The 23,860-nt window shown below is 42.1% G+C and overlaps 1 protein-coding gene across 4 annotated transcripts in view; it reads left to right on the forward strand.

Moving 5' to 3' along the window:
* jade2 (jade family PHD finger 2) overlaps positions 1-15,212 on the forward strand; it is a 235,657-nt gene extending 220,445 nt beyond the window's left edge. For all 4 annotated transcript variants that reach the window (XM_086309289.1, XM_086309291.1, XM_086309290.1 and 1 more), the window contains 2 exons: positions 1,635-1,780; positions 3,951-15,212. In XM_086309289.1, coding sequence (XP_086165415.1) covers positions 1,635-1,780; positions 3,951-4,736 — 932 coding nt within the window. In that variant the 3' untranslated portion in view covers positions 4,737-15,212. The remainder of the gene's footprint in view (positions 1-1,634; positions 1,781-3,950) is intronic.
* Positions 15,213-23,860: the final 8,648 nt, after the last annotated feature.

Genomic DNA, 23,860 nt, shown 5'->3' on the forward strand with positions numbered 1-23,860 from the left:
TTTCTTTTGGGCCACTTCGTGATGCAGTGTTTGAGCAATTACCGTCACTTGAACACTACTTTACACTTAGTGGACTAAATACCACATAATTATAATCACTGTATATTTTGACACAACTATAAAATGTTAGATTCTTTCTGTTTTCCAAAATATAATGAGTGAGGATTTTTGACACTTGCTTGTTCTATGTGTTGGGTTTGTTTTTATCATCTTTTTAACTGTTAACATTGCGCCATGTCCACCATCCATCTTTCTCCACTTAAATTAAATATTTGACAAGTGAAAGTGTGGGTACATTGTTAAAACGAGTTTGTCTGTGCTTTTATATTAGAGGAAGAAATCCTAAAATGCTGCAGACAGACATGCGGCGCTTTGGCAGCACTTCTCACAGCCCACAATGATAGAAAAGGAGCCGTGAAAATCTCCTAATTATACAGACACACATGCAAACACTTAAAAGGAGGGAGCATTGTCTGCAGACTCACACAAACACAGATACTGAACACACTCACACTGCACATAATCCAGGCTGAGATAGTCCTGTAAACACACCAGTGTTGGAGAAGTCATTAAACGCATCCTTTTTCTTTTTTCTTTTTTTTTGGCGAGGAGACATCAACTCTATTTTTACTTGGACGTTGTCATCTAATTTAAGTGCTTTGTCTTTGATATTCCCGAATTTTGGATGCAAACTTTAAAACACAAAGCAAAAGCCTTCATTGGTAATTTTTCACCGAATCCAGACCATTGTTGTGTTTGCTCTACTTACACATATACAGTGCTGAGAAAAATTATTTGCCTCCTTCCTGATTCCTTAGTTTGAATATTAGACAAATACAAAATGCAGGCTTGAAATTATTATTTGATTTTGTTTAGAGAAACGAAAACCCACCAGTCTAACCTACCTGGCCCTGTGTGAGGAAGTCGTTAATGCCCCTCCTTGATGATTTAACTGTGATTAACTACATTGTTAAATACATTTTGTCTGAGTTTAATTTCACTAGCCACACCCAGGCTTCATTACTGCCAGACCTGTTGAATCAACGTGCCTGACAGACTGATGATTCAACAGTAAGGAGGAGACTAAGCTCGTTTCACATTTACCAGAAAAACATTTTCATGATCCCCAAAGCTTTAGGGAAAATATTCTGTGGACTGACAAGACAAAAGTTGAACTTTTCCGAAGATTTGTGTCCAACATCATACCAGCAGTCAAACATGGTGGTGCTGTGGTAGTGTGATTTGCTGCTTCAGGAGCATCACAGTTGCTGTAATCGATGGAGCCATGAATTCTCCTCTGTACCAGAAAATCCTGAAGAAAAATGTCCATCCATCCATTCCTGCCCTGAAGCTCGTGCTCCCTTTGGATATATATGTAACATTACAGTAATCTAAAACACATCAGATCGAAAGGAGGCTTTCGATCTTTTACCTTTATTTTCTTATTCATGAAAAATATGCAACACTCCTCACCTGTCTGCTTTGTTTTCTCCCTCCTCTTCCCTTCTGCCTCTTCCCTTCTATTCACTTCTACCAATTTCATCCAATTTTTTCTCCCATTTTTCTTGCTTCCTCTTTCTCTCCCTTCCTGCACCTCCCCTCTCCCTGCTTGTGCCCTCTTCCCCTTTCCTTAGGTTTGTCAAAGTCATTCCCGTTGGACAACTCTTTGTTCGACAGCTGGCTCGCCCAGTCGGTTCAGATCACCGCTGACGACATGCTGAGCCAGTGGGCTCTGGGTGCCCAACATCGGGACAAGAGCGGCAGCCTGCTTTCTGACCAGGTAGGGCTTCAGGAGCAGAGGGCACAGAAGACGATGTGTTAGCAGAGAGAGACAGAAAGAATGAAACGCAGCAATGGGTCTGCTGTAGTAAGGACTTAAGCCTTCAGTACAATGGGGTGCCTGCTTTACCAGGTGAACTGCAGCTGTTACATGTTATGATAAGAGATGAATACAACACAAACGTCTTGCTCAATACTTGGAAAAGAAAAAGTGGTTTGCTAATGCAACATTGTGAGTAGACCGTTACATCTTGACCTGAATTCCTGTCCACTTCACCGGTGAACGAAACGAGTGCCAAGGACTTTCCTGTGAAGAGGCCACGCCGACACAAACAGCTACATAAGTAAAAAAGTGAAGCGTTCTTCTTAGTCGAGGAAGGAAAAACGGCTAAAGTGTACAAGAAAATGAAACATACACAGAGAATTTCACTTTTATGCATTAATTCAGTCTAAAACACTCCACAAGGACGACCAGCGTTTCTTTTCCACATATATTAGAAATCATTTGATCAGTTTAAGTACTTTTTGTTAGTTTCAACTAGAATTGAGCACTGGTACTATTCCTGAATGGTGCTTGTATTCATGGAAAAGTATTTTTTTTAAAAGCTGTCATAAATTCATCTGTGTATATTTTGATCACCATCCGAACACATGAGAGAGGCCACAGTGTTTCCCACAGAACTTTGTTGCGTTTGTGTCCACAACTGTGGACATAGGCGAAGCTAATCTGTGCTTTTTAAATAATGAACAGATGTGTACATGCATTTTTGTGACTACATACATTTTTTTTAAAAACTGAGCAGTAGGCAGCTGCCTCGCCAATAAATTCCTCATCCAGCGGACACATTCCAGCAGCATCGTCTTGGATGTGGCTGGAGTCCCCGCTCAGTAGCCTCTGTGAGCTCAGCAAAGAGGCGCCAGCTCTCCACCTATCCAGTCTAACCAGACCCCACCTATCCTGGGTCTGGTTAGACTGGTCCCTCGAACTGACAGGGGTCACAATGACTCAACTTATCACCTTTTTGATGTTGAAACATAAATTCAGATTTAGAAATTAGATTCTAAATTAGTTTTAGACATTAATGTGTACATAAACACCTCTATGAAGCCATTTATAAAGATTTGTTACTTAAGTGGGAACCAGTAGTTTTAGGGCTGAGAGCCACAAACAAGTTGGGGAATTCAGAAAGTATTAAACAAGGAACTAATGTGTTTTTCTGATCGGAATATAGAATATCATCAGCATCATACCAGCATGAAACAGCTGCTACAGCTGTTTGTGATGGTCCAAAAGTTTGCATGATGGTGCTTTTCACTCAAGTTTCAGTCATTTCATCGAGTCTGCGGTGAGCCAGTCAGCCAGCACAGCGTCAGTTTGTAGTTTTGACACTTGAAAAAGTTCATCTGACTTTGAACAAAGACCTGATCATCGATTCTTTAGATTGGCTGTGGTTTTATATAGTTTAGCTTGTTAGTTTTTTATTGTAAATTGATCGATCTGCTAATCAGAGCAAAGATGTTCTCCCCCCAGGAACGTGCTGTTTGTGTGCTGGCTGGCAGAGCGCTCTCACCAGATTGCGCTGCTGTTTTTGGATGTGCTTAAAGAACAATAAACACAACCGCAGTCATTTTTTCCAATTAAACAGGAACCTGATATCTTTCAGAAACAAAGATCTGCATAAATAAACAATGATGTAATTTAAACAAAGCCCACATGTCGCAAGTTAATATTAGGGGTGTAGTTTAAAATCAATAAACACCAGCCTTGTTTATTAAAAACAAAAAGTGTTGGAGATTCAACAGAATCACACCCTGAAGAAATAAAAGATCACGATGTAGAGTGCCGTCAGAACAGATCAGCTTTGTCATTTAGTCGGGCTTTTTTGCTCAGGAACAAATTGTGACATCGGCAGCTCACAGTCTAAACTGCTGAGCTGTTGGACGTGTGGGTAGGTGGGAGTGGGTGGGGAGTTTTTGTTCCAAAATATTCCAAACCACAAAATCAAAAATGAGCAGATTAACTGTTGTATCAGTCAACTTTTCGCTTATATCATTTATATATTTTGTGTTATTTCACTTTTAAACATGAAAAGATTTGTTTGTTCCTCATCCGTTTTCCTCTTTCATCACCAATTTTTGCCCTTTCTTACCTTTCTCCTCTTTTCATCCAGCTCCTGCAGGGCGAAGAGAGCCTGCTCAACCTAATGATGGAGAACTCCATGCAGTCCACCTGGAAAACACCCCAGTTGGGGCGCAAACCGAGAGGGAGCAACAAGCCCCGTGTTCGTGCACAACCATCCGCTCCAGCCCAGCCTCAGACGCTCCTGTCTGCAGCTGCTGCGTCCGCAGGCGGCAGCCCCTCCACCGCAAAGAGGCTCTGGGCGAGCATGGCGGAGGAAAAGTCTGGCCACGTGAGTCGGAAAGGGGAAAAGAACAAAGGCTCCTCCAAGACCGTGCACTACCCCCTCCATCACCACCAGACCAGGAGCTCTGACCTTCACAGGGACCCACCGCCACAGCCGCCCATCTCCAAAATGGATTCCTGTCACATCTCGGAGGATAACAGTCCTTGGGATGGCATCCATGCAGGGAATGGTGTAGTATCAGGGGCTGGATCTGGTTTCACAGTGGGCTCAAACCCACCGGTCTCTGGTCTTGGGTTCACAATTCCCGACGGTGGGACAATCTTTCGTGGCGGGACCCCGCGGCACCGTCTGTCCCGCCAGGGTAAATCAAGAGGGAGGGGCGTCACCGGAGGTGTAGCGGGGTTCGAGTCCATGAACCTGCCACTCGCAGGGAAAGACGTATCCCTGTTAGACGCTGCTGAGACTGATGGCTACTTCTCTGACGGCGAGCAGAGCGATTCGGACACGCGCACTGGTAGGCGCAAGCTCCGCCTGCCGCAGTTGCACTCCGGGAACGAGGACCTGCTGAGAAGAAGCGTGCTGGCTTCCTAAAGTACTGAGTTTCCAATAGACAAATACACACAAGCAGTTATCCAAGCAGAATCCCGCTGGCTAATTGTTTTTTGTTTTTGTTTTTTCCCACCTGTGCCCAGCATACAGTCTATAAAAACACGGCTGGATCGCTTTGTTCAACCAAAATCCCGATCGCATCCATCAGTGGAAAATCCCCAGCTCCTAACCTGCTCTGTTTTTTAGGACGGAGGGGATTTGAATGTAGCCGTTTGCCTATCATACAGAAAAGCTTCTCCACTGGACTGCAGTTTGTTGTTAGCTTATCATAAGATGTGATGCATTCAGCAGATTGAAAACAAACATTACCTTCAGTCTCTTTCTCTTGTTTTTTTTTTTTTTGTGTTGTATATTTCAGAATCATTTCATTTCTGGGCGTCGAACGAAGCACCCAGTTCTGGCCTCATGTCTGTGGTATCTGCCAGACTTGGGAACAAACACTTTGGGGCATTATTATTATAATTGTTATTATTATTCAAGCTGGTTTCAGGGTATGCTTCATTCTCGGCCTTTGTGGCCCGAGTTGCATCCAGTGAGTGCTTGTTTTCTTGAATATGTTCAGTGGAAAAGACAATTTCACACCAGAGTTGGTCTGAATATGTACAGCGGGTGACAACTTGTATTCAGCCTTGAAAAGCACAACATAGCTAGTCATAAGAGCTGTAATGTAAGCACTTGTGTGTATAATAGATGCTCATTCAGGGTTGGGGTCAATTTTCCTCCCTCGTTGACTCGGTTTGAAAAATGTACACTGAATCCTTCATTCTCAAATTCATTTTCACGTTTTAGTTCATAAAAGAAAAAACAACAACAACAAAAAAAATCTACAAATCTCCAGCTTTGCCAGTTTCTGAATAGCGAACACATTGACCCCAACCCTGGTGCTCATTCAGATTTTCACACAGACACACACAAACATACTCACACACAAACTACCATAAGCGGATCCCTTTTGCTCACAGCCGCCGTTGAAATATTTGGTCTGACTTTTTGTCAGCTGCTTTCAAATTCTTCCTAATTCCGCGTTCTTTTAACTCCCGGGTCTTTGGAGAAAAATCGTCGTACAAACTCTGTGCCTTTCTTTCACTTGCCCTGTGGCCCTGCGTCCCCCTCAATCGCCGCCAACTTTCCAAATCAACCAAACAATCGCTGAGTAGATCAATCAGTCGTTTGTCAATCGGATTTGTAACAATCAAGCCAAAAGGAAATCCCATTGGAGTGGCTACTGAGCGTAGCTGGCATTGGGCTCCTTGTCACCTTAACAATTGTGTAGTGCCTGAAAGGATGGAAATGCATCACTTGCCATTTATCAACAGAGCATATGCAGCAGCTTGCAACGCAGAGCAACATCGTGCTTTCAGTGCAAAGAGCTGCCTGCTGCTCTGTGCCCCCTTAAGTTACATCACTGCAGCCCAGAGCCATCAATAACCAGAGTTTGGCCAGTTACACTGCGGGCACAATGTTGCTGCCATTGAAAATTAGACCTCTTATTTAAAATTTCATGCACATTACTGCAAATAGTATTCATTTTGGGGTTTGGTTAATCAGCAGTACAGTTTTGCTTTTTCATATGGAGTGGGTAGCTGTGTTCATGTAAGCCAAGCCTGAGAGACGTGTTTTATAAACAGTTTCAGAGTGGTTAGGGTGGCCATGCATTGTGTAGTTCATGGGTAAATTCTTGCTACAGCAGCTGACATCATGTGACACAAATTCAACCTCAAAAGCAGCTGAAATTCTGCTTTGGTTCATAAGAGGAGGAATCCTCAGTTTTGGCATTCTGATGTTGCTATTTATGTGTCCAGTGGAAGCGGGATCACTTGGAATGCATTCAGTGCATGTGGATATACATAAAACTATATGTAAAATTAGAGGAAATTAGTCATTTTTATTAGTCAGATCACCCACGTGTACCTATGCAGCTTATTATTTTGTTCTATGAAGACGTAAACACTGTCAGGCACCAAGGTGGCAGCCGCTTTTGTTTGACGTGGCCAAGCTTTCACAACTGATGGCTCTGAGGCACGTCTTGTTCCTACTAGATGGACGTAGACAGTGTAATAATCAGCTTCAGAGGCCTGCGCTCTTAAGTCCCTGAATTGATTTGATTGTAAATTTGTTTTTGTTTTTTAAAAACGAAACACATGAGCCGTTCTTGTTTTTCTCAGAGAGTTGTATTTTGTACTTAAAGCAGTCCGTGGTATTCTCAGGGGTTAAAAAAAAACTTATAAAAAAGAACAATAAAAGGTTAAGAATTTATGGAAAAGCAACGAAAGACGTAGATATATATACACACACACATTTTATATCATATACAGTATATATATATATAAATATATGAAGTGATGTGTGTTTGTCTAGAAACTTCCTTATTTGGAAAGCTTCACTGTTTGAACTCCAACACGACTACTACTGAGCATGCTCCTTCTCTCAGTACAGCATACGACCATCAGCCCTGGGTTCAACAGTCCCACTTTAACCCATCTGATCTGAGGTCAGATAGTATCGGCTAACAGATGGAACTGTCTTTTGGGTCTCACCAAACTGGGATGACTTAAAGATTTGATTTTAAGGGCTGCTTGACCCAGGCCTGATGAACACACATTTAAACAGAGGCCCAAGTCCATTCTATTTTCTCCGTTTTCCTGTATGAACAGCTTCTCCCCGGTTTTCTGGAGTAACCATGCCAAAGAACAGATCTGTGTTACAAGGCAGCATATTTCAGTCTTATCTACGCAAACATATTAAGCTGTCAGACCGCTCGAACAGTGATGTCCAGGTCAGCAGATGTGATTCGACCTCCTCTAACCCAGGGGGCGCTTTTAATTCCCAACCTGGATAGATCTGCATTCACGGGGGGATTCCCACAGGAAATGCCCGGTGATGGTTGTTAAACACACTCGCATGTATTAACCCCCTCCAAAAAAGGGAAAAAAAAAGAAAAAAGCCAGTGCTGCTGAACTGATCACACAACATACAGCTCTCTCTCTCACACTTACACGCATGCACACACACACACACACACACACACACACACACACACACACACACACATAGACGCTTACACAAACCCCAGAGCTGGTATAACAGGGTTACAATGTAAAAGTTTTTGTTATGTATATGTGGTCCTGACTGCATCAGGAAGCATGAGTTTACTCAGAGCGAAACGCCACCCCCTCCCCAACAGCAGGAGAGTATTATCACAGGTCAGGTGACAGCGCTGCGTCTCTGTCCCCTCTTCGTCCCTTCAGGTGTAGCCATGGTAGAAGCACTCGCATTGTTGCGTCACAGTCTTGCGAGGACAGGCGGAGAACTTGGGACTTCTACGATGGCTATTACAGCTGACACATTACAGTAACGACAAAAAAAGAGCAACAAAGCTCGTGTTCCGATGCGAGGACGCGGTGACGTGTCGCCTCCGAATCCTCAGCCAGGTGTTCGTTACCATTCATGTGTTGCTAAGACAGAAAAATGTAATCTTGGTTTCAATATTCAATGTTCAGAGTAGCCTGACGTTGTAGACAGTGGTTTTAGACAAGGCCTCACATGTATGGCCTTAACATGTAGTAGCAAAGGCTGAGGCTGCACAGTGCCTGAAGGACAAAAAAAGGACTGAAAAATACTCATTTGGGGCTAAATTAGTGGAGCTGGTTAGCAGTATATAAGATTTCCTGCTGGGTGATGGTGAGATTCCACACAAAAACAAAGCAAATTGTACTTCTGATCTTCTTCTTTTTTTTTTTTTGCCTTGATACTGTGCAGCCTTAGCAAACATAACTGGTTATTATTCTATATTTACAGTGTGGCTTCAATGCCCTCTCCTTCCGCTTCGTAGATAATGTAGACTGGAGTCTCTTGCAGGTTCTTTTTATCAATATCTGCTAGAATGCAACTTCAAAGCATTGCTATCCTCTGTGTGGTACGCCGGTGTGGGTGTTGGCTCGCAGCCCGAATGTGCTCTGATGATCTTTGAATTTTGCAACTCTGTCAGGTCGAATATCCACACTGAAAGGAGATCTAGTGCAGGGGGTTTCTCGCGCTCTCTGTCTATCTATTTGGGTTGTGTCCCATAAAATTAGACGCAGTGTGAAAGTTTTTATCTTCATACTCGGAGCATCCGTGTCGGTAGGTCACGTTCCTCTATGATAAGTCACCACTTAGAGAGGCAATAAAATGTGCAACGGAAAAGCTGTACAGTCCTCAGCTTGCTGTATGTTGAGAGCAGAACTCTTCCCTCAGGTGTTGGCACTGACGCTGCACCACGGGAATAAACTGACGGGCATCAAGCACATAATGGCAGGTCAGAAACACACCTACACACAGTGATGCTTTCCACTAGACCGATTGCTTGCAGGTAATTGGAACCTCGCCTGCGCACAGCTGCCGTTTACTGTACTGACTCTGTTGTAAAACATCAGTGCACCAGCAGGGCTGGGCTCCTCAGAACCCCCTCAGCTGGGTGAAGGGTCACATTTACAGCTTTCCATTAGCAAGAAAAGCAGTTTAGGGTGATCCAGAAATGACAGCAATGTTCAGTTCTGGTGAACGACGACATTAAAAACGGGGCTTTGAATTCCATGATTGCTCCTAGTGGGTGGTAAAAAGTTGGATTTCTACAATTTAAAGTCATTTATTGCACTGAGGTGGTTCTGGGGAACCACGAGGGCATTGGGATGCAGTTCATAAGATGTCGTTTCTTCTTCTGTGGTTGCTCCTTCATCCAGAAAGTGGTCTGAGGCTGTAGTGGGATCAGTGAAAGCAGGACTGGGTATTGCTTAGGAAATAAATACCTGCAAGCGACAAGGGACAGCAGTCCAGTAATAAAAGCAGGATTAGATCAGAAGTCTTGAAATGTCTGTAAAGCAGAAAATTGCAGGTCTGTCTAAAAATGTATCCACATGACAATAGAGATTGCTTAGTGCTTCCTGTTTCTGGTATCAATGCCTAGTCCTTGTTTCGCTGCCCTACACCAGCCGTACAAAGCCGCCCACCTACCTACCGCTGGAGTTTATACTCATCTACAATAATGTATATTACTGTTCAACTAGTACTACTAGACATTTTCATTTTCTGTGTTTTAAAGAGGCTTTTGCAAGCTGTTTGTTTTGTTTTTTTTTCTTTTATAATGCTTATCTAGCCGCTGTGGCACGTATCAGACTAGAAAGCTGACTCATTATCTGCTTCTACTGTTTTTACTGGCGCTTTGCTCTCCTCTCCGTTACAGCAAAGTTATGGCTTAAAGGTCTCAGCATCCAGAACCCAGACACACACTCCACAGATCGGAGGTTTAGTCGCACAACCGGAGCTGCTGCCGAGGAAGAAACTGATCTCAAGTAAAACTCAACCTTCAGAGCTCGAGACTCAATCAGTCGCATCTTAAAAATTTATTTGGTTAATTTATCAGAAATGGCAGATATTCATTCCCCAGGTTCAGCTTCACAGCAGTGAAGATTTGCTGCCTTTTTTTAATGTAATGGTAAATGCAGCAGCAATCTGATAGCACCGCGTTGCTTTTTTGGATCAAAGCCTGCAACAAACCTCAAGAAGCACTCATCCGAAAAGCATTGCTTCTATTTTTGTGCCTTTTTTTAGGTGTGTGTGGGGGGGGGGGGAGACACTGTTTGTGTCCAGCATCTCTTGGTGACTGAAGGTGGAACCAAAGAGCGATTGATGCTCTACCTGTGTGATCGCGTCATCCTCCACAGCAGCTCGGAGAAATCTTTTCAGACTAAATCTCCCGTCTGTACCCACTGCGTACCTTACTCTGCATCCACCATCCAGCAACTTCCTCGTCCTCCTCCTCCTCCCACCACCAGCAAACTCCCCTCTTCTTCTCCATCCTGAATCCCCTAAAAACAATCACCCTGTTGTCTCCCTCCTGCCCACAACTCTTCCTCTCCCTGTCCGGTGATCAGCCTCCTTGGCCCTTGGCACATGGTTTTTTAAAGGTGATCAAAAAAGAAGAAGGACACCTATAGCTTTAAGGACAAATAATGACAGACGCACGAGGAGCTGAAAACATTGCACTCAGCTTTGCTTAACTCTGGCTTGAAAAGAGGGAAAGTGCGGGAAAGGGGAGAGTTGTTTAGAAAGAAGGAGAGGAGGGAGACTGTTCGCTGAACTGGAGCCAAAGAAAGACAAAAGAGTACAACTTGTTCTTTCCTCTGCATTCTGTTTGGAGCCTGTCCGTACAGTCAGGTTAACAAGCAGCTAATATAAACAGTACCAGGCCCTCCCTTTCCCCTCCTTGTGCCTCCTCTCGCTCTCTCGCCTCACACAGCTGGGTCCCCGTCCAAGATTTGTCTTTGAAAAATGTAAAAACTCAAATCGGGAGCGCCGAGCAGAGATGCTTCCATTTTAAACGGCTTACAAAACGATTCAGTTTTACGTCAGAATATATTATTAATCACCAGAACTTCGTGATATGAAGCTAATTAGAGCATAAATTAAAGGCCATTACCAAACAATTCTTTAAACAGAGTTTAAAACTCTTAAAACTAACCATTCTCTATCTTACTAGGCCGAGGTTCATCCCAACTCTGAAACAGTTATTAGCTCCTTTCAAGTTAAAGCTTCTGTGTTCACAGCCAGAGCTGCCATATTAGGCATGGCCCCTCTTTTTGACATCACACAGATCCAACAGTGGAAAAAACTCTCTGAAAGTGGGAGCTTAAGGCATTGTAACAACAGTAAAATGAATGTGAAAGAGGCTCTTTTTGTAGCTGTGATGCTAACAGACCCCATCATGTCTAAGATGTCTGAAAATCTTTGTAATAAACCGCTGATGGCTTTGGTATTTTTCTAGGATTTGTTCAAATAAGGAAAAAAATATATATCATAACACCAACTTTGTCCTTTAAAAATCACAATGAAGACCAGATTTTCATTTATCCACTTTCAGTTTTACACTCTGGTTGTTTATGTTCATAGAAAAAGATACTTTTAGCCAACAGCTCATACCAATAAAAAGATCCAGGTTTGGAATCCAGTCTGTTTTAATGTTTACTTTTGGAAATCTCACTTGAAACCTGGAAAACCTGGAAAGTCCCGCTTTTTCACACTGCCTCACCCACCAAATGAACAGTTTATTCAACTGTCTTTACATCTGGTTTTTCCATCGCACTCCTGTGAGGTTCAGACATCCACATAACAGCATACAAATTGAAGTGTAAATCCAAAAAAACACTCCCAAGATCCATTTAGACAAACCAGCCGTCTCCCAGCGTCTGTTCTGAGTTCAGCCAGGAAGCTCGCCCAAAGTGCAACAGGAAAGAAAGCGATTTCAACACTGTTTTGCAGGTGTAAATGTAATCTGGCTACATCGCGCCGAGGCAGAATGGATTTCAGATGCAGGTTAAAATAATTTGTTAAGAGGCCGTCTGCACTGTGTCTCTGCTTCTCCCGCTTGTAATTTCCACCACGCAGTCCATCTGTCTCGCTTTAATCCTCCTCCTTGATTCCTTCCATTTTTATCCATTTCCCCACTTTTTTGTTCTTCTTCTCTCGTTTCATGAGCTGACTCATTCACGCAAATGTTTATCTCCTGCCTCTGAGTCACTTCTTGTGTTTATCCCAGATTCGATACTTGCAGGGAACCAACAGGTGTTGTGATTGCCTAAATTGGATCCCTCTGTATGCTTAAGGGTGTTCTGTTAGTTTTATGTGGTCACAGGAGGCAAAATAGAGAGAGTCCACTGGCATAATTCTAGTTAAAACTAAACATAGGGAGCCATCCCTCCTACGTGGCGGCTGATCTTTTGCACCTCCGTCCCTTTGTTCTTCTGAACTCCTTCTCCGCTCTTAAAGGTGTGTCCAAACAAATGTGAAAGGAACAGAGAGAAGCAATTTTCTATAATTAGATGCTACAAACTCTTTGCGAGAAATGAAAAAAGTTTCTGCTTAGATAATGCGCTCGTACGAACACACAGACGAGGAGAGAAAGGGAGACAGACGGATGGAAAACACAAATAAATTCAGTTTCTTGTGAGTCCTCACATCCGTCAGGGGCTTCAGCTGTCACGCTTGATTAATGCATACCTTGCAATCAAGCTCACAGCTCATGTTTTTCCATTGGGAACATCAATTGAGAGGTGCAGCCTCAACCTTCACACCCCCACAGAAATAAGAATTTATGACTCTTCGTTTTGTCGCACACACCTTTAGAAAACATTCGCACAAAATTGTGGTACATCTCGGTACATCTACAGCCACATTAAAAGCCTGAACGATGGGATGAGCGCTAATCACGTCTTCATCCTGCAACAAAGCTGCATCACAGCCAATATCTGGTCACCAGGAGGACGGGTGGACCGGTTCCTCTGCTGAGTGTCAGCCGAGGTTATTATAGCCTAGGGGACATTATATGATGGTGTTCTGTATTATTGTGATGCTAAGAAGGAGCTGCTCTTTAACTCCCTTTCTGGGTAGCTCCACATATTGGATTTTTATGCTGGATGGCCCATCCCCCAAAGGGGACCTGTGTTTATACCTGGTCTCAAACCAGCGTCCTTTTGCCCGATAGGTGAAAATCCAAAAGGGGAAAAATGCTGGTCGCAGCAGGTCAAACCTTTTAAAATTTATAAGGTCTCTACACAATATAAGCAAACTTAAAAACAGTGTGCCGGTTATATGATTAAATGCAGTGACGTTTAAAATGATTAATCACAGACAGGTGAAAGGCCATCTTCTTAAGTGCTTTGACATGTCTCCTGACCAGGCGTGTTGTCTTCCAAAAGGCTCAGCTGCAGGAAACCAAAAGCCAACGTTCATCTGTTCTAGTTACTGCTGAACGTTAAAAATTGATGGCTCAATGTGGATGAAGTGCCAGAACAGATGTGGGGTACCTCGCTCTGTACTGTACTCTGCATGTATTGCATTTTGCCACTCTGATCTCTCTTCATTCCCCAGTCAGTCCGTCTCTCTTGCTCTCCTTAATTTTGTGTAACTTTCTATCTGATTGATGTATTTCTTTGGCTTTTGTTTTCACCATTCTCCCTCAGCACGTTTCTTCTGTGCAGAGCAGACAGTTCCTGACTCATTAAATACAACAACAACAAAAAAAGGTTTCACCCTCAGGTTTAAATAAGTAGAAATTTAAATTAGCTTTTTTTTGGCAACCTCCAAAGAGCAACTTTTAAACATCACCCTTGAATCTCCATTTTTGTGACAAGATAGGAGTCTCCCTCTCTCCCTCATTTCTACTTTCTCATGACATACTTAAGTACGATTGGACATCCTTATCCTGAATCTTATTGGTTGTATTTGAACGACATAAAGCCAATCGGCGCTGTCTATTCAAAGCAGAGCTCGGACACATTTTTCCTCCTCCTGCTGTCTTTATTTGTCCTTATAAAACGGTTAAAATCTCTGCTGTCATGTCCAGTTTGTCCTCCACTCTGCATCGGTTCTTCAATATAATAATATGAATGTTGCAGGAGTTTATCCTTCTGTATTCTTTGTTTCAAAGAATGTTGTGCCATTTGTTAATAGCAAAGAGAACTATTGAACATATATGAAAAAGAAGAGCTATTTTAAATTATTTTTTGGCTTTTTTTGCTATATTTATTTTCTTGTATTAGAATCTTCTTTGTAGGAGGGAAAAAAATCAAAAAATGTATTTTTCATTAGTGCGAAAAACCTATTTTCTTCCTTTTTGTACAATTTCGATGTTTTAAGCGAGACTTTGAAAAGCAATATGATGATGATGATGATGATGTTTCCTGTGACTGTATCTGCATGCTGTTTGTGTTGCCTTAATGATGGCTGCATCCCACTATGCCCCTGCCCACCCCGTGCCTCCCCAACCTGACCCAACCCACTCTGCTCCCTTCCTCCTCTCAACTTCATCTGATGGAGTCCCAGTCCCATCCAACCCAGTCCAGACCAGTCCAGTCCAGTGCAGTCAATAAAGCAGTGCTTTCTGTGTACATTAAACTCTCTGCCTCTCTGTTCATTACACAAACACAGCTGATTTAACAAAGATCTTTATTTTACTCTGGCTTTAGCCGAAGTAGATTAGATTTTTAATACCAGCTTTCAGCTGAAACAAAAATTAAATATCTCTTTGACAAAAACTAGGCTAAGCTTTTCTACCATAATCATCAGCATTTAGTTACTTTCTCATTACCAAAGAAATCTAGAATCACCAAAACTCTTGTGTAGACTCTAGAGGGGTAGAGAAATGTCAAAGGTCACTATAAAAATCTTTCTGCAGTGTCACAGTAAAGTGAGTTGAATTTGATAGTTTGATTTATGAGGTGTTTGCTGCTCTACCAATAAACCGAGGGAGAATAAAGTACAGGGGAGAGGAGAGTAAAATTTCCTTTCTGCTGCTGAATAAATAAAAAGGTAGGACCATGCAAGCGGCTTTGTGATGCTACATGAGCCTGATAACATTTGCTAATTAGTGCGAGTCTAGAGTCTCCTGCGAATTTTTTTTGTTGCAGGTATCAAAAGGAGGAAAAGTTGAGGCTCTCCAGTCAAACTTATAATCGTTCATGGGCCACACACATACAGTGTGATCTCAATTTGGCCGGGACAGTAAAACTATTGTATGGAAAAAAATGTACAAATATATTCTGAAAACATTCCCATTTAATGAGACATCCACATATAAAATAGATGCGGTACAGGAGGGTAAGTCTTAGAAAATATGTGTAATTTCAGCAATGTCTCGTGTTTTTCTGTATACGGTGATTTCACTGTCGTCACATTACCAATAAAGTACACCGATCACAGTGGCTCTAAAAAGGCAAAAACTTTCACGTGTACGGTATTTGTGACCCTTTGATGCCAAATGTATATTTGATACGTTTTTGATCCCTATACTTCAAAATCACATCTCAGTGTAATTTTGTGCTTTTTCCATTAAAACCTGATGTATACAATGTCAGATGTAGCAAAAGTAATCTAAAAAGAAACTCATGTAACTTATGCAAACTGGAATTTCTTTTTTTTAATCATTTTTATTATTATTTCTCAGAAATTTCAATAAACACTCCAGGCTCAAAAAATTTAAATTTACTGGCAATTATTTATCATGGATGTGCAGCCAAGAACGCTGCAGTAAGGTGTTTGGTTTCATCCTGTTTCTAACTGAACCATCTGACTATGGCAAGTTTGACTTATGACTTATGGCAAAATTGAGACTCGTTGGACCAGACAAGATAATTTGATTGATTGACTGATGTCTAAATTTCATATTGTAAATAGTATAAAGAATCTGTAATATGGGGAATAAAATTAAACTATAAAAAGGGTTTGAGGATCAACAGTAACTCAAACCAAGAAAACATGAAAAAAGCAAAAAATTTAATTATCAGATGTATTCTGGACAGGTTAAACTGTCATTCCTTCTTTTTGTTGATCTAATCAAGCGACCTGCCAAGGAGAGACCTCGAACCTCAAGATAGCCAACAACCTGCCAACGATCCGGCCAGACTTGGACGTTCTTCAGTCAGGCTGGAATTTCTTGTCAGGCCAGAAACTAATACTGTGGCAACCGCCTTTAAGAAAATCAGGCTCACCTGAAAAGCACCACATGGCAGCAGCCTGGAGTTTGTCAAAGCATAGACTGAGCAAAGAAGAAAAAAGATCTGATGAAATACAAATCAAAACGCTTCTGCTGCAATGCAGAGTGCTGTGTCTGCTGGAACTGGGGAGGCTGATCAAACCTCTAAGACCATCTATACCTCGCAGCATGATGATGCCGCTTCAGACTTGGCCAGAGACGATGGAGAGACTTGGCCAGAGGTCCAAAGGAACAATGCAGGAATCCAAATGCAGGCAAATCTCAAGAAGAGCATGTTTCTGACTGCCAGGGGCCTAAGAGCGGGGCCAATAAATTTCTCCTCCAACAGGACTCAAACAGGCTGCCAAATCAACGCTGGAGTGGCTTCACAACAGGAATGTGAAAGTCCTTCAGTGGCCTCAAAGCCCAGACTTGAATCCCAGAGAAAATCTGTGGAATGACTTTAAGATCGAGCCATATCCAAATGTGCCAAGCTGTTAATGTTTCCAGGAAGAGTTGAAAGGGAGCTGCTGTGACAAAGAATCCTCTCACAGTTGAATAAGCTGAATTATTTAGAACCTGCATATTAATAATGGCTCGAACAAATATCTGTCATTATGGACCAAAGAGAAAAGCGAGCAGCTAGCTGATGAACATGGAGCGTTTAGCAGCTAATCTTTGCTCAGGACTTTCCAGAGCAAAACTAAAACAGAAGGTCACTGGGTGGTGGCCAGAAACACCAGGAACTGTGTGGTTTCAATTAAGCTATTGTCAACTTAACAGGTTACAATATGTCAGACTACAGCGTAGATTCAACAAGATGCTGAAAACATTCAGCAGAGATTTTGCTCCATATTGAGATGTTAGCATCACACCGTTGCTACAGATCTGTCAGCTGCACAGCCTTTATGAGAACCTCCCACAATGAAGGTGCTCTCTTGGATTAGCTCTGGTGAAGGTGGAGATCATTTGAGTACAAGAAACCAGTTTGAGATAATACTCTTTTTGTCATCATTCTTTGTAAGAAATGGTGACAAGGTACTATCCATCTATTAAAATATATCAGCTAGGGCTGTTCATATAACGATATATATCGGATGACGTTATAAAAACAACTATCGTTTGGTGTTGCAAAATAAACAGTTTACGGCAATATTTTTTCATCGTTTTGATGTTCACTGTAGTGGCTATATTAATTTCTTAAAGTTCTCTCTTATATTTAATATAACCACACTACTGAAGGACAAGTGCCTGTTTTTATGCTTTGTCCTTGGCAACAATGATGGTAAAACCATCGCGTGTCCGCTTGTTTATTTTCCACATAAACCTTTCACAATAAAGCTCAAGATCCTGTTGAGACTTTTCAAAATAAACTGAATCACGTGAAAGAGTACGCAGTATGTTTACGGATGAGAAGCAAAAAAAAAGAGCCGCTAGGTGCTAACAAAATAAACCTTAGATTCAAACGTTAGAACAGGCTTTTCCCCGCAGCACCCCGTGTAATAAATACTCACAAAGAAAACGGAGGCCGTTACAACTTATGTCTAAAAATGTGTCGTTTCATGCATCGGTTAAAACACTCCACTCCACATGACGCCCAGCTGCAAACACTTCAGGCAAGTCGAGCTGCCCGAGATTCACAGAATTTACAGAAAATGTTAATTTTTTGTGATTTATATCGTTATCGGGACGATAGAATTCTTATATCGGGATATTTTGGTCATATTTCACAGCCCTAATATCAGCTGATATGTATTGAAAACGGCCCAAACAGAGAATGTTTCCACGGGATCATAGTCATTCTTCATTACCAAGCACTTCCTATGAAACTGGAAGCACGGAGTGGAAGCTGTCAACTATTCCAGATTTGGTAAAATTATATTAGATCCAAGCAAGCCATAATCCACAAAAAAGCTGCGCTAATGGCATGAAGACAATAAATTACACAAAATCAAAACCACATATGAAGAAGGCTTTTATATAACATGATATTTAAATCTGATACACTGTAATTTGTTTTCAACTCAGGCAGCAGCACCATTAAGATGCAGCTGCCAAACAGCTTTCTCCCCTCTATTGATTTTTCATCAAAGTGTCAGATTAACTGGCTGCCAGCACAAAAGGCTCTTAAATGGATCCCCTGATATTTTGAATTTTGGTCTGTCGTATATCTTAGCCAGATGCTTGTCACGTTGCGGAGGAAACTATTTGCTGCCCGATGTCTTTCTGGAGTAGGACACAGCTTATTATCATTCCTTACTGACCATGTGATTTAAATAGGAAGCTAATGAGTCAGCTGATGACCTAAAATACTTTGCATTCACTGACACATGGGAGAGCAGCTGAAGGACCTGTACATGAATTAAATCAATCCTCCTCCTCAGGGTCAAAGAAAAGCATCAAAGGACAAATAAAAACTCTGATAAATGTATGGCGCAGAAAATATCTCTCACTAAAAATGTCATCAGTCATCTCAGCCAAGTGGCATGTTTTTAATAACTAAATTCACCATTCCTGCTATCCTTCTCATTGTTGTTATTAGCCTTTCTTATACTTACACATCATCCAAAAATGACACTCTCTGGGTTTTGGCAGGGAGTAAATAATGAACAAAAATTCATTTATTAAGTCTCAAATTTAAGCGTTCATCATTTCCAGAGCTTCTTTAACCAACTCAGTCTTCAGTGATCAGCCAGCGATCCCAGTGGATTTTTGCACTTTCAGTCAATCAGGCTTAGATTACTGCACAGTGGGGATAACAGATCAGTCAGCACACTGCATGACGCTGCCCTTGACTAATTTAATAAACCTGCAATATAATTTACATTTCCATAATTTTCTACTTCAAATAAGAGAAGAAAATATACCCCCAAAAATGGAAAAGCAGCTACAACTGAATGAGAATTCTTCCTCAGCTTATTCCTAGCTAGCATCTAAAAGTGTCACCTCAGCCTTCTGATGTTCTCCTGACCAATCCTGTGTACATCATAACTAATTGATAGTTATGAACAGTTAATGAAGCTAGTCAAGTCAAGTGGCTTTATTGTCTTTCCAACCGTGTGCAATGGTACAGTACACAGTGAAACGAGACAAGACCATGGTGCTGCATATGACATATAACAGACAATCAACACAGGACTACATAAAGTGCAATGTGCAAAAATTGCAAAAAAAAAAAAAAAAAATCCCAAAACAAAGACAGTGCAACACCAGACAGATCAGAACAATACAGACACAAGACCGTGCAGACACAACAGTGCAATAGAAATGTGCAAAAGACTGAGTATTGTGCAAAAAGTCATTTGGTGTATGAAGGTGTGCATGTGTCAGTCCAATCACTGAGTGTTCAGGAGTTTGACGTCTTGGGGCAAGAAACTGTTTTGCCGTCTGGTAGTGAGGGCCCGAATGCTCCGGTACCTCTTTCCGGAAGGCAACTGGATGAAGAGTGCGTGTGAGGGGTGTGTGGGAGTGCTCCACAATGCTGGTGGCTTTGCGGATGGAGCGGATGCTATAAGTGTCCGTGATGAAGGGAAGAGAGGCTCCATTGATCTTCTTTGCTGTTTTCACTATCAGTTGTAGGGTATTGCCATCTGATATGGTGCAGTTACCATGCCGGACAGTGATGCAGCTGCTTAGGACGCTCTTGATAGTCCCTCTGTAGAAGGTGGTGAGAATGGATGGTGGGAGATGGGCTTTCCTCTGCTTCTGCAGGAAGTAGAGACGCTGTTGGGCCTTCTTAGTTATGGAGCTGGTGTTGAAGGACCAGGAGAGGTAGAGGTTCTCTGCCAGGTGGACACAAAGGAATTTGGTGCTCTTGACAACCTCTACAGAGGATCCATTGATGTTAAGTGGACAGTGATCTCTCTGTGCTCTCCTAAGGTCAACAATCATCTAGTTTGTTTTGTCCACGTTTAGAGACAGGTTGTTGACTCTACACCAGTCCGTTAGCTGTTGCACCTCCTCTCTGCATGCTGATGAGACCCACCACAGTCGTGTCATCAGCAAATTTTATGATGTGGTTCGAACTGTGCATTGCTGCACAGTTGTGAGTCAGCAGAGTGAACAGCAGTGGGCTGAGCACACAGCCCTGAGGGGCTCCAGTGCTCAGTGTTGGTGGTGTTGGAGATGGTGTCACTGATCTGGACTGTCTGAAGCCTCTTTGTCAGAAAGTCCAGGATCCAGTTGCAGAGGGAGGTGTTCAGGCTCAGTTTTCCAATCAGGTGCTGAGGAATGATTGTGTTGAATGCGGAACTGTCTATGAACAGAATTCGTACATGTGTGTCTTTATTGTGCAGGTGGGTGAGGGCAAGATGTAGGAATCAAATAACCCCCCCACTGTGGTGCACTGTCCCTGCTACACCGTCTGTCCAAATCCATAGATGCTTAGTGAGCACATCCTCCCTTTGAGTATCATTTACGTGTGCTCGTAATGCCATATCACCATGAAAAACATTTAAAAACTACCCAGAAGTGTATTAAATGTCACGGCTGGCGGAGTGAGCCGTGTGGAGTGGAGGAAAAGGAGGACCCAAAATGCAGCAAACTGATGATACGAGTGAAGTTTATTTACACGGTGGCAGTGGCAAAAACAGGCAATGAAGCATGAGTAATGACAAACCTAAACTGGGAGAAACTAAAGAGCAAACCTGAAATCTTACAAAACGGAGAGCGGAGCAGAGAGACGCAGACCAAGGACCAGGATACCAAGAAACACAGACGAGCCGACAACGAACACAGACCGACACCCACTATATATACACACACACACAAGGTAATCGGGTAATCGCACACAGGAGGGAAGAACAGCTGATCTGAATACACATGATGACTGGAGGACACAAGCTGAACACAATGACAACAGACACAGACTTTCAGAACAAAACAGGAAATCTAGAACCCGAACCGGACACAAGGGGGGAGGACACAGAATAACTAGAACAGAGGGAAATAATCACAAAACACAAAACGCTGGGTCAACGACCCAGGACCATGACATTAAATTTATAAAGAGGTTTATAAGGAGGACATATAGATCCTGATCTCCTCTTCCAGACTACCCCATCTTTTCCTGCCAGCAGGTGATATTGTCGAGGCATTGAGAAATTCAATAAAAAAGTACAAAGTATTTTATAAACAATACTGACATTTTGTAATGGTTTGTTTTATCCAATTGCTCTTTATATTTTATCTCAGCCTATTCCGTCTCTGTGGACCAGCCTCCTCTGCTGATAAAAATCAGCTTAAATAAGCACTCGTTGTAAAAAATAAATAAATAATACTAAATAAAACCAGCACTGCGGCAGGTGCATAAAAAAGTTTGGCCGGATCCCCTGTGGTATGCTCAGCTCTGAAACTTCATCCTGCTGTTACCTGCTGGAGATATGAAGCTATGTGGTAAAATATAAAAATTCACACAAAACGAGGGCTCTCAAAAGCTTCTTTCAAGCTCCCTGAAATTGTTGTGGGATAGTGTGTCAGTAGTATAACTATACAGCAGCTTGAGCTAGTTAAACCTTCATAATAGCCCAGAAGAATAACATTTAAATTGCGAAAAAGGGAAAAAAAAGATTTTCAAAAGCTTCCCACAGGAATGAAAATGAGTGCTTTGTAAAGAAAGCCAGGTGCATGAAATCTCTCCAGGTGCTTTTGCTTTGTGCATCTAAATTGATTTCCATTATTATGAATATGTCTGTTTGTTTGGCTCATTTCCAAGCTGTGCTTGTGTGACGCGCTGAGAGAGTCGAGGTCCATCTGAATCCAAAGGAGCCTTTTAGATTGTAATGCAGATAGAAGAGAGAAGGAAAACAGCTGGAGGAGATGGTCAGTTTATGATCAGGCGGGGCATGATGCAGAGCTGATTCACCAACCATTTTTTCTTGTTACGAGGATCTAAAACAGGGGTGTCAAGCAAACAAGTTAAAGGCTCCAACTGGAATAAGGAGCAGTAGCAGTTAACGATTTCAGCGCCACAAATCTGTAGACCTGTTGTGACGTGTAGTTTTTATGCACATTTGCACGTTTTCTAACTGTACTTCAAAGTAAAAGTTGTTTTTTTTCCCCAAAATATTTAAAAGAAAATGGCACCAGGAAACTCCAACAAATGGTTTGACTCACTTTAGATCAAATGACACCTGTGTGTTTGACACAAGGGTCTAAAATAAACCCACACAAATAATCTTCTGTTGTTACTGGGTGCCATCCACCATCAATGGATGTGTGCCATCGGATTCATGACATCCTGCAACGACAGAGGAAGGAAGTGGGCGTTTTTGCTGGCAGGATCTGAACAATTGTATCTGTTACAATCTGATATACTGTCCTCCACACACAGACGCACACAAACACACGCATGCACTGTGACAACACACAGAACATCATCTTAGTCCCGACACAGGCGCTTGAACTCGCACTTTTCTCTCTTTTCCATTCCCAGATCGTTATCAACAGCAGAATCGCATCCAACCAAGACAAGGATTTTCACATGTCAGGTGTTGAAATCACTGAGTACAACAGCGGGCTGAAATGTCGAGAGGCCACTAGGGTTTAGTGTGTTCCACTGATGAATTATAAGCCATCTCCTCTTAAAGCAACAAACAATGGTTTCACCAGAGGGGTGGGCTTAAAAAGAAGGAAAAAAGATACCAGAGCCTGCTGACATGAAAGATAGTTTGTGTTTGTTGCTCTTGGTCGAGGTCCAGGGTGCTTTGCAGTAAGTAATGCAGCGCAAGAGCACTTGTAAATACTTAGTATAGCCAAACAAGGGTGGAGGTGAGGAGAAAAAGACGAAGGGTTATTAAAGGTATTAGCAAGTTGAAAGAGCGAGTTATAGCTACTAAATTGTAAACCAATAAGATTACTGATAAGAGGCTTCATATGTGGCTGGCCAAGAGTGACCAAGATACAACATAGGGCTTTGCAGTTAAATTTTATTTTATTTCATTTTATTTTATACATATCTACGTACAATTTTTCTATACATATTTCTGTATAGTGTTACCTGTATATACGAAGTTGGTTATGTATATATGACCACTTTGTGTCTTCCTTTTATATTTTATATTCCACTTGCTATAAGAGCTGTGTAACACCCAAATTTCTCATCCATGGGATAATAAAGGTTTATTCTATTCTATTCTTAAATGCACAGACTGTGTGATTAAATGGTCTCGTTCTTATATAGCGCTTTTCTACTCCTCTGAGCACTCAAATCGCTTTACACAACTTGTGCATTCACCCATTCACACAAGCACATTTTTCTAAGTAACATTCACACACACATACATACTCAGATGGATGCATCGAAGAGCAATTTGGGGTTAGTATCTTGCCCAAGCATATTTGGCATGCAGACCAGGGGAAGCCAGGAATCGAACCACCAACCTTCCGATTAGCAGATGACCTCTAACGCCTGAGCTACAGCCTGAGCTACAGCCTGAGCTAACAAGCTTATGCACTTTTTTGTCTTGTCAATGGAAGCAGTTGTAGCACACTACAGAGTGAGCCCTGACCCTTGTCACTGGACTTTCTCACACACAGCAAATCAAAGCTGAGCTAAGTTACCTGGATAATCCCACTACACAGAGGGATTATCCAGGTAACT

Source organism: Aulonocara sp. 'chitande type north' Nkhata Bay, linkage group LG10 (genome assembly GCF_057382095.1).
Source record: "Aulonocara sp. 'chitande type north' Nkhata Bay isolate Kocher_YH1m ecotype deep benthic linkage group LG10, A_spYH_male_GT1.1, whole genome shotgun sequence".
Lineage (NCBI taxonomy): Eukaryota > Metazoa > Chordata > Actinopteri > Cichliformes > Cichlidae > Aulonocara > Aulonocara sp. 'chitande type north' Nkhata Bay.